Genomic DNA, 16,661 nt, shown 5'->3' on the forward strand with positions numbered 1-16,661 from the left:
CTGTCTTCCCATATGCTAAGTTGGAGGGCTGAAGCCTAAATTTTTGGGTGTGTTAGATTAATTAGTACCCAAATCGTTTTTATCTTTTTAAATATATAAGCAAAAGCCATAGTCTCTAAGCAGACATGAGGAATCCTTTGGGGTTGTGTATACATACATTCAAACAGATACACACACACACACACACACACACATTATAAAATTTTTGAAAAAATCTTTTACAAATATTTTCCTTCTTTGCCTGTACAGGTAGACTAGAATATCAAAATTCCCATTTTTTAACTCTATAAATGGAAGTCATCCGACTGAAGGGCCGGTATTGGAGAATATCCTTTTGAATAACAGACACTGTTTTAGCATTTTTGCAAAGTTTGACTTGGGAAGGTAGGAAGTTGCATAGGGGAAATGTTGGGCTGGTACCTTGAGAAAATAAATGTTAACGTGCATTTATTATTTCTTCACGTTTGAGTTCACATAGGCATAGGACAGGGCTTCTATCTCTTTTTCTGTAATTATTTGTGAGGATTACATGTCTTATTCGTAACAGAGTTGTATATATTGGCCTGTATGTATTTGGGGGATTTTAATGTGTTATTGTATTTGATAACTTCTTGGCTGCCAGAAGGTAGTAAAATGTTACTTAGCTTTGAGTGTAGATTTCTAATCTTTTGGAGAAGTAAATGCATTAAAAACCCGGGTAACTTTGAGAAACCACTGGTGGTTCTGTTTAGGTATGGAAATTCGAAAACAAAATCTCGTCATTTTCCTGCCATATCTTTTTTTATATCCCACCAGCTTACAGCCATATAGCCCCAAGCTCATATGTAAATCTTCTAAAAGGTCAACACTACAATATTTTGAAAAACATTTCAAATTTTGGAAGGAACTAGACTATTCCAGGATCTTTCAGAAACAGATGCCTTTGTTAAATAGATTTTGCTGAATAGAAAGGGAATTGTTGCTGCACATTATATAATATTTCAAATAACAGCATCCACGTATCCTTGTCAGCAAATAGGAAGTGTTAACTAGAATTCATTCGACAAATAATTGTTGAGCCTGATGCTGTTTCCGGAATGGTAGCAGCCTCGTTCTCTACAGGACGTGATAACAGGATGCAGTAGCCTTAGGCCAGGAGTGATTAGCAAAAAGAGTAAACTTTGTCTCTTGTCAAGGAACAGTTTTTGATACAGTATTTTAATAATAATAATAATGATAATAATATAATTTTGAATGTAATTTTAGGTGGTCTTTATGAGTATACTCTTATGCGATTGTTAACATTTATGTAACATCTGTATACGAGATTGATTTCATATGACATGAAAAGCTTTCACAAGTTTGTAAAATTATGTTCAGTTTACTTCTATTGAACATGTTTTCAATTTTTGAAAAATATCCCCTATAATAGGGTATCCTGTGACAGTGACGGTAGTAAATTTAGTCTCTTCTTTTATAAAAGGAGTAGAATAGCCATTTTCTATGATTATTATGAAGGATGAGTGAGACTATGTAAAAGAAGTAAGAATTTGTGAAGTTTGATTTCAAATACAAAGAACATTAATATAATCAAATTGCTTCCGACCTCAGCAGGCAGCTTCTTATTGTGAGAAGGAGAATCTGTTGAGGGTTAAAATAATGAAGGTAGAACATTTTGCAGAGATGAACCTTATGGCATTGATGCCTTTAGGGTTTTAAGTAGGATTATGGAAAAATAGTAACTGCTTCCAGAGTGATGAAAACTATCTGGTGGGCTCCTAAGTCAAGGTCAAAAGATTTTTTTTTGAGCTAGCTTGACTCTGCAGAAGTCAGCAAAAGATGTTTAAACTGTGGGGCCAGATCACTCAGGTGTGAGTTTCTGTAAATGAGAAACTGTCTTTAGGCTAGAACTGGGGCTGTGTCCTTCCCACAGCTTTTTTGTTTCTAGGGAATATGAAGGGCCCACTGCTGAGCCCATATTGTGTATGATTCGGCCGGGGGGGATGGGGTGTGGGATTGGAATGGAGGGAAGTATATTAGATTTTAAGAAAGTGTTATTTCAGTAGTTATCTCTTTTTTAAAAAATATAAATAATAAAGACTATTTAGAACAAAAACAGTTTTATAAAAAAGAAAATGCCTAAAATTTGAACTGTAATGTTCTTTGTTTTTATTGACATGATTTAAATCTGGAGGGTTTTCCTTTGAAAAAGGAGATGTCAGGGGAACAAAATTTAAGTCCTGTCCCCTCCCAAAAGAACCCCCCTCAGGTTTACTATAGGATAACACAAATGGGGAGTAAAATGCTTTCAGTTAGAAAAGTTAATTCTGCATTTGTGTCATTTAGTCATAGAACTTGCTGAAGTCTGCATTAGAAGCAAGAAGGGATTCGCCAAAGTAAAATTCTTTGTGTTGACATTAGAATTTGTGTTATACCTCAGTAACTTTTTTCAAACTTTGTTTTTGTTTAGCATTTAGAAGAAGAAAAACCTGATGGCCTTATCAATGAAGCTTCTAGGTATTCATATTTAAAGTATATATTGATTCCTGGCTGATTGAGGAGAGAAAATTATTATGAAAACCAAAACCAGACTAAGAAATATAAAAACATAGTCAAGACAAATTTGTTATCTTTTTTCCTATAATTGAATTATTGCTAACTATTTATAATGGTCTAATGACTAAAATTTTGTTTAAGGCTTTTTTTTTATTGTAGCATAAAATGAGTATTGGGTACAGCAGTTCTTTGACAGGAGCTAGGGAAAAGGGAACATTTAAAACTGTTTTTGTTGTTCTTTTACAATTTCATGGGGATCGAAAATGATTGTGGAGAAAAGAGCTGGCTGACTTACTACGGTCTTTAATAGTAATTCATCTGAGTCACATGTTTACTGTTACAACAACAACAGAGGGACAGATATGGGAATAGTTTCAATTGGCATTTAGAACTTTTTTTTATTTAAACAGCTGTATGTTCCTAATTGGCTTGTCTTTAGACTTAGAAATATTTAAATTAGGTTGCCTCCCCTAAGCATATTCTCGCTAATGGGAAAAAGACTCTGGGATAGACCATAGCTGCTAAGTGGGCTGCTGAGTTTAAGAGAGGGGCTCCCTGAGATTTGCTAGGGTGAGGCAGACATCACTAATAGACTGCAAGCAGGCAGTTCACTCCCTGTCGTTTTGGAATATGGTACTCTGTGGTTCTGTAATCCTGCCTAAACACTGCATTTGGTGTATAGGTGTGATTCAGGTTAGACTGAACAAACATTTTTGTAACCGTTTTCCTTGCTAAAATATGTGTATTATAGCAAGTGTAAATAAGCCAGGTAGGAAATAGTGAAGTGTCATAAAAGCCAAAATAAAGTTAAACGTAGAAGGCCTCCAATTTAAAGATTGTAACTGTTTGTCTTTTGAGACGTCCACATTAAATCTTTATTCATAGAACACTTACTTAAACAAAAATGGAATTGTGATGTACATACTGTTGAAACTTGCTTTTTTCAGTGAATTGAAGTTAGTTTATTTTTGAGAATTTGACGATGTTTTTTGAAACAATTGGCTGTGTCTTCAAGTAGCATGAAACTCGAATTGGGAAAAAATATTATAGTGATTAAAACTTGCTGAAGAATTGAGGACAGTTTAAAGAATCCTCAGTTCTGCTACTTCTGATTATAGTAAGCTATTTTGTTCTCTAGCATTTTGCCAATGGGATTCTTTAACTTGAATTTCTGTGTATCTGTTTTACAGAGAAAATACATATTTGTAATGAGGAAGAAGATATTTGCTCAGGATCCTGTTGTATCTCCTGAAGAGTAGTTTTAAAAAAACTGTTTAGTGTTAATGTTAAGTGAATGTCTTCTGTTTCTTTGAAAATCATGGTAACTGTTACATGGAATATTTGAGTCAGTAGACTGTCCATGTTTTACCATATTGAATATCTGAATTGTATACATTTCTTTACAAAGAAAATTATGAGTTGAAAATCATCCTTGATTGCATACTTTTGGGGACTTATATTTATAGTTTCAGAGTCACATGTGAGAGCACTTAGTAAAGATTTTTTGAATGAATAAATGAGAATCCTGAATTTATATAGTGATGGATACATTTATTCATTTGAAGAATGATCAATAGGTTAGGAGTAAATTCAGTTACTACATAGAGTACTATATAGTTCTTAACGAATATTTGATCTGAAAGGGCTTTCTGTTTTCAATTTCTTAACATTTCTCTTTTGACATCTGTTCTTTGTTTGCTAATTTAGGCAAGTTGCTTTGGCAGATATTATCATCATTAATAAAACAGACTTGATTTCAGAAGAGGATTTAAAGAAATTAAGAACAACCATTAGGTATGACATTTTAAGTGTTAACTACCTACAAATCCAAAGTGTACTATACAAAATATTTTTACTATAACTATTGCCCTGTAGATACGTAGGATCAGGTTGAGTTTGAATCATATATTGTTATTGACTCATTGACTGTAACGTAACTAGTAGCATGTAAAATTACTCCCCATTGTTTGCAGAGTGTAGTTCAAAGTTCATAGACTGATACTCAGGGTCTTTTGACTCCATCCTCCTTTTCCTGTCTTCTCTTTGACTCTTTCCCTGAATGAAGTTCTGACTTTACTCAGGACGATTTACTTTCCCATGGATGTATCTTGCCAGATCCTTTCTTTACTCTTACATGTTCTCACTGTCACTCTGCCAATCCTTGAATTCCTTCACTGTCTCTGTTTTTCTTTGCTTTTTTTTTTTTAATTTTTTTAAATGTTTTTTTAAATTTATTTTTGAGAGAAAGAGAGAGCATGCACAGGGGAGAGGCAGAGAGAGAGAGGGAGACAGAGCATGAGAGTGGGAGAGGCAAAGAGAGACAGACACAGAATCCGAAGCAGGCTCCAGGCTCTGAGCTGTCAGCACAGAACCCAATGCGGGGGCTCGAACCCGTGAACGGCGAGATCATGACCTGAGCTGAAGTCAGCCGCTTAACCTACTGAGCCACCAAGGCGCCCTTCCTTTTTTTTTTTTTTTTTTTTTTTTTTTTTTTTTTAAAGCAGTGTTACCCATTGTCTCGAGTCCTCCTGGTTTCCCCTTTTTTTCTCCCTTGCTTATCCATGAAGTCTCGTCTGACTCAGGTGGTCTCATTTCCCTGAACCCTCACTGACTTTGTCTTCTTGGCTGTCAACTAAACATGCCTGTCTTCGAGTTTGTCTTAACATCTTCAGTGTCCGTGGCCAAGGTTGGTCAACATAGGACAATGCGAACGGTACTCAAATATGTGTGAAATGATCCAATAGTCATTTGGACTTTTCAAATGAGGTTAGAGTTCAGGGACTTTGAATTATTTTTTTTTTGGACCTAATAAATGCCTTGTGCAAAGAGACTTTCAGTAGCTTTTATTATTAGCCCTCTTTAATGGATGTAATCTGCTGACATCGATCGGATTTTGATTCTGTTAGTACCAATTCATATAGTATGTTATAAATGGAATCAGTAAAGGTAAGGCTCATGAGGAGATTGGCTGCAGTGATTAATAATGGAAGAAGAGGGGCACCTGGGTGGCTCAGTCAGTTGGGCATCCGACTTCGGCTCAGGTCATGATCTCGAGGTCCGTGAGTTTGAGCCCCGCATCGGGCTCTGGGCTGACAGCTCACAGCCTGGAACCTGTTTCGGATTCTGTGTCTCCCTCTCTCTCTGACCCTCCTCTGCTCATGCTCTGTCTCTCTCTGTCTCAAAAATAAATAAATGTTAAAAAAAATTAAAAAAAAAATAAAATAATGGAAGAAGAAAGAAATTAATATTTTCTGCATATTTTATATTATTTTAATATTAATATCCTCTGAGTCTTTACTATAAAAAACTGTAATAATGCCTCCAGGTGGATGGCAGGTAGTGATGCATAGCGTTTAAGATGATGGACTTTGGAATCGGGTTGGGTTCTACTCATTGGTCTGTTTCCTGCCATATTCTTAAGTCTCATCTCTAAAACAGGAATAATACCTATTTCATTAAGTTTCGTTTAAATGTTACATGAGACAGTGTTGGAAAACTTTGCACAGCACCTGACACACAGTAAGTGCTCCGTTAGCTACTATTATCAGAGTCTAGATTTTTTTCCTAGTTTACATAATAATTTCAAGTTGCAGTGAGTAACATTATGAAAGAAATAGAAAAGTGGTTGATATTTTTGAAAAGTCTAGAACGATGAAGGCAGTGAATGGAGATTGCTTCCTTGACTCCTTTTGACACTGGTCTCCTAAATTTGTTTCTCTTTTCAAAATCCTCTGCATCATTGTGGTTGCTGGAAAGGAGAACATAAATCGCGCAGCAAACATTTTTGGCAGCAAAGGAAGGATTATTACTACCGGGCTTTTCTGTCCCCATGTTGACTATTTAAAGCTGGGTTTCTAACATCAGCAGTGTTGACCGTCAGCCTTGTTGCCAGCCTGCCCCGTACGGCAGTCCCGGAAAAGAATTTGGACAAAGTGCTTTGGTGGGTTACAGCCCTTTTGGCTTTTGACTCTCCGTTGTACCTCGCAGACTGGCAGCTGACGGGGCGTTAGTTTGGGAAGTTGGAAGAAAGTGGACATATTTGAGAGGAAGTGGCCACGAGGTTATAGAGAGACGATGGAGAACTTCGTGACATGGCAGAGAGAGAGACCTGCCTCAGAACAGAAGGCACGTGTGTTAAGCAAGTAGCGCTGAGGGCAGTGGAGGCGATGGGATAAAGACAGATGGGTCAGGTGGACAGTGCTCTGAGAGGGACTTAGCGAGCATTTTGGTTGAACGTTTTCCCTTAGCGAGGGGATCTTACCTCATCATCGTCGCATCAGAAGGGGGAGGACCGGCGGAGTGGGTAGAGTTTCTAGTTAGGGAACCGGAGAGACTAGCCTGTGAACGAACCCGCTTGTGTGACTTGGCGTCACTGGGGGTCCCGAGGACGGCCTGGGGTCACAGCCCCTCGCAGCCAGGTTTTGATTTCCAGCGCGTGTGGAGCCATTTGCACAGCGTGTGCTTGTGGAAAATTGAGCATCGGTGAAAATCGTGATTGGTCCGCTCATTTTGAGACCGTTAGAAGTACTGGCTATGTATGAATCATTTTTCTCAATCATTTATAAGGGTCTCTTTATAATTCACTAAGTAGCCCCTGGTTTTTCAGCTGTGCAGATTTTTGTGTATCATGTTTTAATACCTAAGTGGAATATACCTGATTTATGATTAGAAAGAGAAATAAATAGTAAGCTGTAAAAAATGTAAGTTTTGTTTTTTATTTTTTTCTCACTCCAGATATATTCGTATATGCCTACTTCCTGTTTTAGAAACAGTGTGCCTTAACGATTTTTAAAAAGTTTAACCTTTACTCTTTTTAACCCTTTCTTCCTCATTTTTATGTTTATTTCAGATCAATAAATGGACTGGGAAAAATTTTAGAAACACAAAGATCAAGGTACTTTTAAAAGCTGTTACTAATATTAACAATAAATAATGTTAGTTCATAGTACTTACTAAGAAATTGATAAATATGCTTGATTCTATTATAAGAAAGATGTATGTGCATTTTTAAAAAATGGGGCCCCAAAACGTTTTGAATGAAATTAGTTCGGCATATTTGGCTAATATGTTTGCTTCTCCTTGTAGCTAAGACTACGGAGCCATGGTAAGGCTGTGTCACTGCGCTTTTGCTTAATGAGGAAGAAAACACTTAGAACCACTCAAAAAAGTAACTGGTATAGAAATCTGTACAGGTATATTATTAGGAATCTTAGTTTGAGGTACTCAAAAGGCCTAGTATTTTTAAAAAACTGCTTAGTTTTTTGTACAGTTGCAAAAATAATCTGTCGTGTAAAAATACATGGAAGCTTTACCCTTTAGTTCCTAATGCATCCTTTTTAAAATGTTGATTTCCAGTTCCTGTAGGTTCTTCTGTCTTTTCATTCTGTTCATACAGATGTGCATTACTTTATAAAATAGATGTGTTCTTGAAACATCTGTGAAGTGTATTTCGGTGGATTAAATTCTGTGTTCCACCGAATGCTCTTAGGATTTCAGAAAATTTCTTCCGGGGAAATGTCGTTAAGCTCATTTTTTAGCAAGAGTGGCTCAAGCAGCTGATGGAACCCGCCGCTCTGAGGCCATCTCGCGCCAGCCCGCTCCCGCCTTCAGACGTTGTCTCCTCGGAGCTGCGTAAGGGGCCTCAGCGGAGAGGCCCGTCTGCCGGGGCAGAGCCTAGAGGTGCTGACAGGCTACTGGAGGCGGGAGGCAGCGGCAGCAGCTGCTTGGATGCATGCGAACAGCCGGGGAGCTAATTCGCTATGCGTTCTCAGAAGCCCCCGGTCCTCCGACACAGGTAGCGGAAGAATGCCCGTAGCGGGAGGCCTAGACGAGCGCGCACCAAATGTGCCTCCTGTATTTCAGATTCCAGCGTAGAGCAGCTCTGATCGTCTGACTCGTCCCAGAGCCATTCCTCAGTCATCTGGCTTCTTCCTCCTGCCTTTTATTTACCATTTTCTTTCTCCTTGAATTTTCACTTCCTTACAGAGTGACACACAGACGCCCACACGAAGCTGACACAAGTTGTTAAAAACCGTATCCGTAAATAGCTGTGTTTCTGCGCAGTAGCGTTTACGTGGTTCGTATTTACAGACCTCTCCGATCACTTTTTCTAGGCCCCTGGATTTACTGTGCATAATTCTTCTTTTTGTTGGTTTTTATTGTAGACCTTTATGTCCTGCATAAAGGTTTTATCTTGAAGAGCTTATTGTGTGACAATTTTGATGTTTATATGACATTTCTAACATTCGTTCTGTCGTGTTATAGAGCAGGAAACATGCGCTGATTAAATTTCGTTACTTGGAATGGACAAATGAACAAATGAATAAAATCTCCTTTTTTCGTCTGTTTCTTCAGTGTCTTGTGTTTGCCATTGCCTCTGAGAATCTAGGGACTTTCTGAAATAGTACTTCCTTGCTGTGAGGACTGTAGTTGGATTGGGATCTTTTTCAGTGAAGATCAGACCTCACCACGGTCACGAATCCTACATTAAAAATTTCCTCCAATTCCTGGAAGCACAGCAACTTGAGCTTCCCGGTTTAGAAACCAGAGATTTGGTTTTTAACAAAATAGTTGAAATCACTGTTGGAAGTTTTGTTTTATTGTGCTTGTCTCTCTGTTTTTAAATTTTGATCCCTCAAGCATTTTGTGGTTGACAGACGCTCATAGTAGTAAAACTGACGATAACAAGATAATAATGTGCATATATAGAAAAGGCTTGCTTGAGTATTTAAGTTGAGGAATAAGAATCCTGGGTAACATTGTCTTATTGGGAAGACTTGAGTTGACTTCGAGGCAAATGGAGGTTCTAATGGGCCACGTAGACTGCAGAAGTAGGAGTGGAAGATCAGAAGAAGTGCCCTTCTTATCTTATTCTGACTTTTTTTTTAATCTGGGAGATTTCAGCAGACTGAACAGAGGAAAACCAAAATCCACTTGTTCAATAATAAGTTAATCAATTCAACAAACTGTTGAACTTTCTCCCAGCTGGTAGGCATTTCTTGGCTTGTAGGGGATTTACAGAAGGGGTAAGGCAAAAACTACCTTTGAGGTAGGTGATCATTTGGGGAAGACAGAGGGAAATAAGCAAAAACCAATATACTGGATATTATTACTATAACAGGACTAGTAAATGTGTAGGGTCCTATGAGAACAGGAACATCGAGGAACAAATACTCAATTCTTCTTGATGAAGACTCAGGAAATTTTGAGAAGGTGATTATTGACTTGAGTCTTGAGGAGTGAATAGGAATTTTCCAGATGAACAAGAGTAGCAGTGGCTTTCCAGGCATAAGGAAGATGTTGTATTCCAGAGACCTGAATATTTTAGAACGAGTAGTGCACATGGTCGTATGGCAGAGAGAAAAAGAGGTGCGACTGAAGAGAAGGAGAACTTTCCGCAAAGGGTCTTGAATGCCATGACTCATAGTTTGGATCTTTTTTCTGTGGGCAGCAAGGAGTTAGTGAAAGGTTTTAAAAGCAGTGTAAGTTCTGGGAGAAGGATTGAATATGGTGCAGTTCTCCAAGGAAGGAAATAGAAGGAGGAACAGCTTCCAGGGGAGGTAGTGATAGCAGGGGGTTGGTAAAAGGTGATTAGTTGAGGTTCATAGTGAGTTTGAGGTCAGGACTCAGCTATGGGATGGGTTTGACAGTTCATAGATCTGGAATTGGCTGGTGGCATCTGTTCAGGAGACTCCTTGAACTTCAAAAAGATGACCATAAACACTAACCCTAGGGTCGTAGCTCAGCTCCCCTCCCACCACATTAAAACTGATGACAATCGTCTTGCTATTTTTTTTTTATACTGCTGTTTGGGAAATAGCTGATGTTTTTATCTCTAAAGGAGGAAATTAAATATATTTCATGCCATGGAAATTAGTTTTCTAATTGGATGAGTGAAGGAATTTGTTTTTCATGGTGGTACTACATTTGGGGCAGGTCCCTGGTAACTCCAGTCTGGAATCTTAGACATTTCCTGTTTTACTCTCCATTGAGAATCTGGTGAGATAAAGTGAGAGACTGGTACTGTTTTTTATTCTCTATAGATTTTTTTTTTTGCCCCCCTCCCTTCCAGCACTGCTGCCGTGCCCCCTATTTCCCCAACGGCCCCTGCCAAGGAGGGAGTGCTGATCGAGGCAGGAGAGCAGAGTTCCCCCAGCCTTATTCGAGTAGCCCCCCCACATCTACAGAAAAGAGAGGCACACACCTGGGCACCCCCAGCTCTGCTGCGGGAATGAGGGCAGCGGCTCAGTGGAGGCAGCCTCAGTGGGGATGCTATTCTCTGTAGATGTACAGGTCTAGCGTTGATCCTGTGTATTTGGAAATATCAAAGGATTCTGGGTATCAAGCAGGATTCTTTGTAAATGTGTGACATGGTTTCTCAAGAACACTGTCAGAGTGAAACTAGTTTATTTTAGAAACTGGTGCGTGAAGACTGATTTTTGGTACTCACACAGCGCGCCTGGATTCGGATAGTCCTAGGATTGGCAGGTGTACTTTCAAACTTTAAGCTGTTTCCTGATAAAGAGGACAGATTTGGGGGAGAGCTTCACTCATTTATCCCCTGTCAATATAAATAGTTGCTCAGCGGTCATGGTGAAAATGGAAAGATGTTTAATGTTAAGGCTTTGATCTCTTCAGTAAGTCCGTATTCAGAAATTTCTTCGTGGAACATTTACTTTTTTCCTTGATGATTTTCCTGATTCTTTTCATCTAGAGTGTCCAGAATTTGAAATGTTGTCATAGTCTATTAACATATAACTTTGGAGTATTATTCTGTCAGTAAGATGGGAGTTTGCTCTGTGCCAGGGTAAGTGGTCATAATCCAACAGTACTGTTGCCCCAAGTATGGCTCTATAGCAGACGGTGTGAGAACCAGGCAAGGCTGGTCACTCCTACGTTACAGGAGCTGGTTGGGCTTACATGTTTGCACCTTTTTAAAAAATCTTGAGTTTGACCAAGGTTCATTCTCCTCGAGAGAACTTAATGAGTGGTTGGCCAATTCCTAGAGTCTCACTTTGAAATTTATACTGTTGTCATTTTCCTTAAACATTCCTTCATTGTAGCTTTGATTATAGAGAAATGACTGTCCTCTGCTGTTTTATAGGCTCATGTAAAAATTGGAACTCATTCACTAGTCTTTGTAAACTGACTTTTATGTATTTAAACCAAGACGCATGCTGCTGTTTGTGATACGATACTCTCTTCTGATGTGAATCACTGCTTTCCTAATGGGACTTAATTATAACCTCTGAATAATTCCCGTTAATAATGTTTGTTCAGATAGAGCACCAAACCGGAAGTTTCCGTCTCTAGGCAACCCCATTCTGAAGGAAATGAAATCTCAAACCACATTCTTTGGGTGTAGATTCAGGGCATAGAGTGAATACTTCTACGTTAGGTTTGACTCCTCCTGTTCTTAAAATATTACCTGTTATATCATGGAAGAGGGGGGAGTGAAGTAAAAGAAATCCAGAAATTCCAAAGGTAAGGTACTGCAGTGTTACCACTTCTGTCATTGCATTTTTGAGTAATAAACCGCTGTTTTGAAGAGCTCCAGTTCGACAACTGATTTTGTGGGGGGGGGGGGGGGGGGGGGGGGGGGGGGTTGCAAAAATGTATTTGAAAGGCTCATAAATTTCCAGGATGGAAAAGACAATTAGAGGTCAAACCCACAAACATAAACCACCAACAGGAAACTATAGCTCACTGAAGCAATAATCAAGTAATTTTCTGCCTTGATTTTATACTGTTCACTGTTTTTTGAATTTAATGAATAAATTCTGTTAAAATTTTTTACAACGGGCTTTTTGTTCCTTGCTTGTCATTTTTACATGTTTCCCAAAATAGTATGATGTATTGACTAAACTTTATGTCTACATTTTTGGCAAGAGTCTTAGAGATTTTTTTTTCCTGATTAATTGAATACATTTCACAGAATTTCACACTGTTTATACTGGATTTCTTCCTTTTAGAGTTGATCTCTCTAATGTGTTAGATCTTCATGCCTTTGACAGTCTTTCTGGAATAAGGTATGTTTTCTGTATTTTGTTCACTTTTATTGTAATTCGTTTTATTCTACTCATTTGTGACGCAGGGATGATTTATACAGTTGCACACTTGATTGAAGCTTCTTGTTATTCCTTTGGCATACGGGATCATTCCTAATAATGATGTTCTTGAAAGTTTTGTCAATTGGATGTTTGGAAATCGTAATGCATTTTCCTGTAGAAATTATAGGGTAAATGGTAGTTAACTTTAGAGATCAATCACTAATATTTGTATACCAACTTCTGTATGTAATACTTTATTTCTATGAGAAAATGCATGAAATACATAAAAAAATTTAGCTTGGGGTATTCCCTCAGGTTCCTCCTTTCTCCTGAAGTGATGGATCACTTTCCTGTTCATTTCCCTAGGAGGAATCTTTATTAAGGGAGAGGAACATATCTTTCTTCCCTGGACATCGGCATCTTTTTTTTTTTTTAATCATCTTAATTATGTTTAAGTGTACAATTCACTAGTGTTCAGTATATTCACATTGTTGTGCAAAACTGAAACTCTGCAACTATGGATTGACAGCTCTCCATTTTCCCCTCCCCACAGCCCCTGGCCGCCACCGTTCAGTGATGTGTTTTTAAGAATTTGACTACTTTAGATACCTGAAAGCAGTGGAATCATATGGCGTTCGTCTTCCTGTAACTGGCTTATTTCACTTAGTCCTCAACGTTCATCCGTGTTGCAGCGTGTGACAGGGTTTCTTTCCTTTTTAATGCTAAATGCCCCAGTAGACGTATGGACCACATTTTGTTCACCCGTTCATCCGTGGATGGCCGTTCAGCCGGCTTTCTCCCCTTGGCTGTTGGGAGAAGTGCTCCTGTGAATGTGGGTGTGCACATGTCTCTTCGAGATTCCTGTTTTCAGTTCTCTTGGATACGTACCCAGAAGTGGGATTTCTGGGTCATACGGTGCTTATATTTTTAATTTTTTGAGGAAAACCTTACTGTTTGCCAGAGCAGCTGCACCGTTTTCACTTCCCACCAGCAGCACACACGTGTTTGGTCTGTCCACACCCTCGTCCACACTTGCTGTTTTCTGTTGTTTTAGGTAGTAGCCGTCCTAATGGGTGTGAGCTGATAACTTGTGGTTTTGATTTGCATTTCTCTAGTGGTTGGAGATACTGGGCGTCTTTTCGTGTGCTCATTGGCCATTTGTAGATCATTTTTGGAGCAATGTCTATTCAAGTACTTGGTCCATTTTTTCATCAGGTGGTTTTGTTGTTGTTGTTGTTGTGGCTGAGCTGGGAGGTTTTTTTTAATGTATTCCAGGTATTAACCCCTCATTAGATGCGTGATTTGGAAATATTTTCTCCCATTTCTTCTGAAGTAGTTGAGTCCTAAGTCTCACGTGAGAAGTACCCTCCCTGTGCCCAGAGGAAAGGAGCCTTCTTTCTGAAGACCAAGGCACATTCGGAGCAGTGTGCAGGAACAGACCTCTGAGTTTCCCCCGTTTACTCCACTGGGTTCAGACCGTGTCCTGTCCTATCTTTTTATGACCTTTCACTCTTCATCAAACCTAGCATAAAAACAGGCACAAGCATTTCCTTGGTTCTTCATTTCTTTGTGAAGGCTCCTGTGTCACGTAAAACTTACAATAAATAAACTTGCACCCTTTTCCGCCTGTTAATCTGTGTTTGGCAACCTGATTTCCACACCAGCCAGGCTCCCAAGAGGGTCGAGGAGAACTTTTTCCTTCCTGTGCAAGTCGTTGGCAGTTATTTTTAACAGCACTAAATATTGAACATAGAGAAAGAGCATGTGATTTTCCAAACATTTTCAAAGGTAATCTCCTTCCACACTTGCTTAAGAACAGTGATAATGCATTAGTGACACTTAAAGGAGTGGCTGTTTCACGTGACGCCCTCTCTGCGCGGATCAGGCCTTTGCATAACTTCTCCTGTGCTCAGTTGCTAAAATGGAGAATCCAACCAGCTGGGAAGGATTTAATTTGACACTTTCTCTGCTGAGACCCCCTCCAGTGAGGCTCATTTCCCTCCAGCCGTTCCTACAATCCTTTCCTCTTTTCTAAACTTGCTGTTACTAATTTACCCCTCACTGTTCTGCGAAGCAAAACATCTGCAAGGTTTTAAGTCCTTTTCCTCCTCCCAGCCTACCCCCATCAGTGTCTAAATGTCTGCTGCTGCTGTTATGGTTATCATTTGTTATGCCACACTGATCTTCTCGCTCGTTTTCATATCAGAACAATGCATTTGTAAGATTCTGACTTTCTGGTTTTTCTCAGTCACAGGTAACAGACTATATAGCAGGCTTATATTTCCGGATACTACTTACTTTATAATAAGTAGATATATTCAAGGGAAAACACCGGTAAAGGAAATAATAGACCCTTCTACCTGTCTTGAGGTAGACAGCAGCATTATTTTCACATTAGGGAGCATGGGGCGAGTGGATGAAATTTGGAGCATTAGTAAAATGCTTCTGTGTATTTTTCTAGGCCTGTGGTAGATCTGTTGGCATTAAAAAGAAATAAATCCACAGATGTATTCAACCACACAAAATAGTGTCACCAGAGATTAGGTTTTTTTCAGTATTGTGTGTATAGGTATGGATGTGAACGTGTTGTACGTTTGCTTTTATTGAAGCATAACATCCAATGTAATGTTTGTTTCACGGGTACCGCCATTGAGTCGGCCGTTCTGTGTATTACCCGGTGTTCACCATAAGTGTGGTCACCATGTGTCCTATACAGTGTTACTACAGTATTATGGACTATATTCCCTGGGCTCTACTTTTCATCTTCTTGACTTACTTATTTTACAACTGGAAGCTTAGATCTCTTAATCCCCTTTATCTGTTTCACCCATCCCCCACCCCCTCTGACAGTTTGTTCTCTGTATTTAAGAGTCTCTTTGTGTGTTTGTTGAATGTGTGTACGTTCTTAGGAAAAATCTGTAAACGGTCTGTTAGCTTCTCTCTGTAAGAACATGTAAACAGCATCTAAAATTGGAACTATGTTATAGATTGAGTTGTGGAAACTCTCCTTAGCTCGGTATCTCTAAGTAACACGTAAAGTTAAATCGGAAGTATATTGATCTTTGAATTTATAATCAGTTGTTTTTAGTTTGCAGAAAAAACTTCAACATGTGCCAACAACACAGCCTCACCTAGATCAGGTAAAAAAGTCTTAAAAAAATTTTTTAAAGCATTTTTTAAACTAAATTAGTTCCGTTAGGACTATACTTATATGATGACTATATACTGTATCTTATACTGTAAGTATTACTACATTTATATTATTACTATATACTATATTACATACTATTACTGTTATGTACTATATTATACTGTCTTACTATATATATGTATATTATATTTGTAGTATTTTCCTCTTGCTAAAAAAACCGCATTTTTGAACTGTGTTGATAATTTTCAGAATTTGGGTGCTTTTGAGGTAATCTCATCTAGCTTAATGCATCACAGGAAGTCCTCAAAGCACTTGTTTCGAACCTGGGGACAAGGTGCTTTCTGGCCTCTCCGCTCTCAGGTCGCTGAGCATATTTCCCACCAGAAGGGTGGGAATCGGTGCTTAACGGCTTCCCCGGGGGCTCCCTGTGCAGCCTCTTCTTAACTCTGTTGAACTAACAGATCAAGGACAAGTCTGGTAAAAGCATGTGTGGCTTCTTTAAATAAACACTGACTTTGAGTTTCGCCTGCAGGTAGCACTGTAAATTTGAAGTGCTTAAGGTGTCCTTCCTTTAGGCACTCTAAACACCTCGTTCCTGAGGCCAGTGTTGAAGACCCTGGAAGACACGTCACCTGTTTTCACTGTCCCCACCCTCCTTTTAAGCAGGTCGTAGGTGGTGCAGCTCTAGGGTAACTGCTTTGTTCCATCTCAGACTGTGAGAGCAAGGGGGGGAGCAGTGCACCTCTTCCTGCCTGTCTCGAAACTGTCCCGCATTTTTTGCAGCATGACTCATGGTGACGGGGCCTGCACAGTAGCAGCTTCGTCCTCCCTTTGGCTCGTATTTATGGGGGCCTGTCCTACCGTGTTTGTGGCACCCTTCGCTCAGAAACGTCACAACATACTCATCCACGCTTGTCTTTGGCGTG

The 16,661-nt window shown here is 39.1% G+C and overlaps 1 protein-coding gene across 2 annotated transcripts in view; it reads left to right on the forward strand.

The window, feature by feature from the left end:
• Positions 1-16,661, forward strand: part of LOC122205165 (COBW domain-containing protein 2) — a 51,018-nt gene that overhangs the window by 27,223 nt on the left and 7,134 nt on the right. For both annotated transcript variants that reach the window (XM_042913303.1, XM_042913302.1), the window contains exons 7-11: positions 2,450-2,496; positions 4,243-4,329; positions 7,385-7,429; positions 12,507-12,563; positions 15,673-15,724. In XM_042913303.1, coding sequence (XP_042769237.1) covers positions 2,450-2,496; positions 4,243-4,329; positions 7,385-7,429; positions 12,507-12,563; positions 15,673-15,724 — 288 coding nt within the window. The remainder of the gene's footprint in view (positions 1-2,449; positions 2,497-4,242; positions 4,330-7,384; positions 7,430-12,506; positions 12,564-15,672; positions 15,725-16,661) is intronic.

Source organism: Panthera leo, chromosome D4, assembly GCF_018350215.1.
Source record: "Panthera leo isolate Ple1 chromosome D4, P.leo_Ple1_pat1.1, whole genome shotgun sequence".
NCBI lineage: Eukaryota > Metazoa > Chordata > Mammalia > Carnivora > Felidae > Panthera > Panthera leo.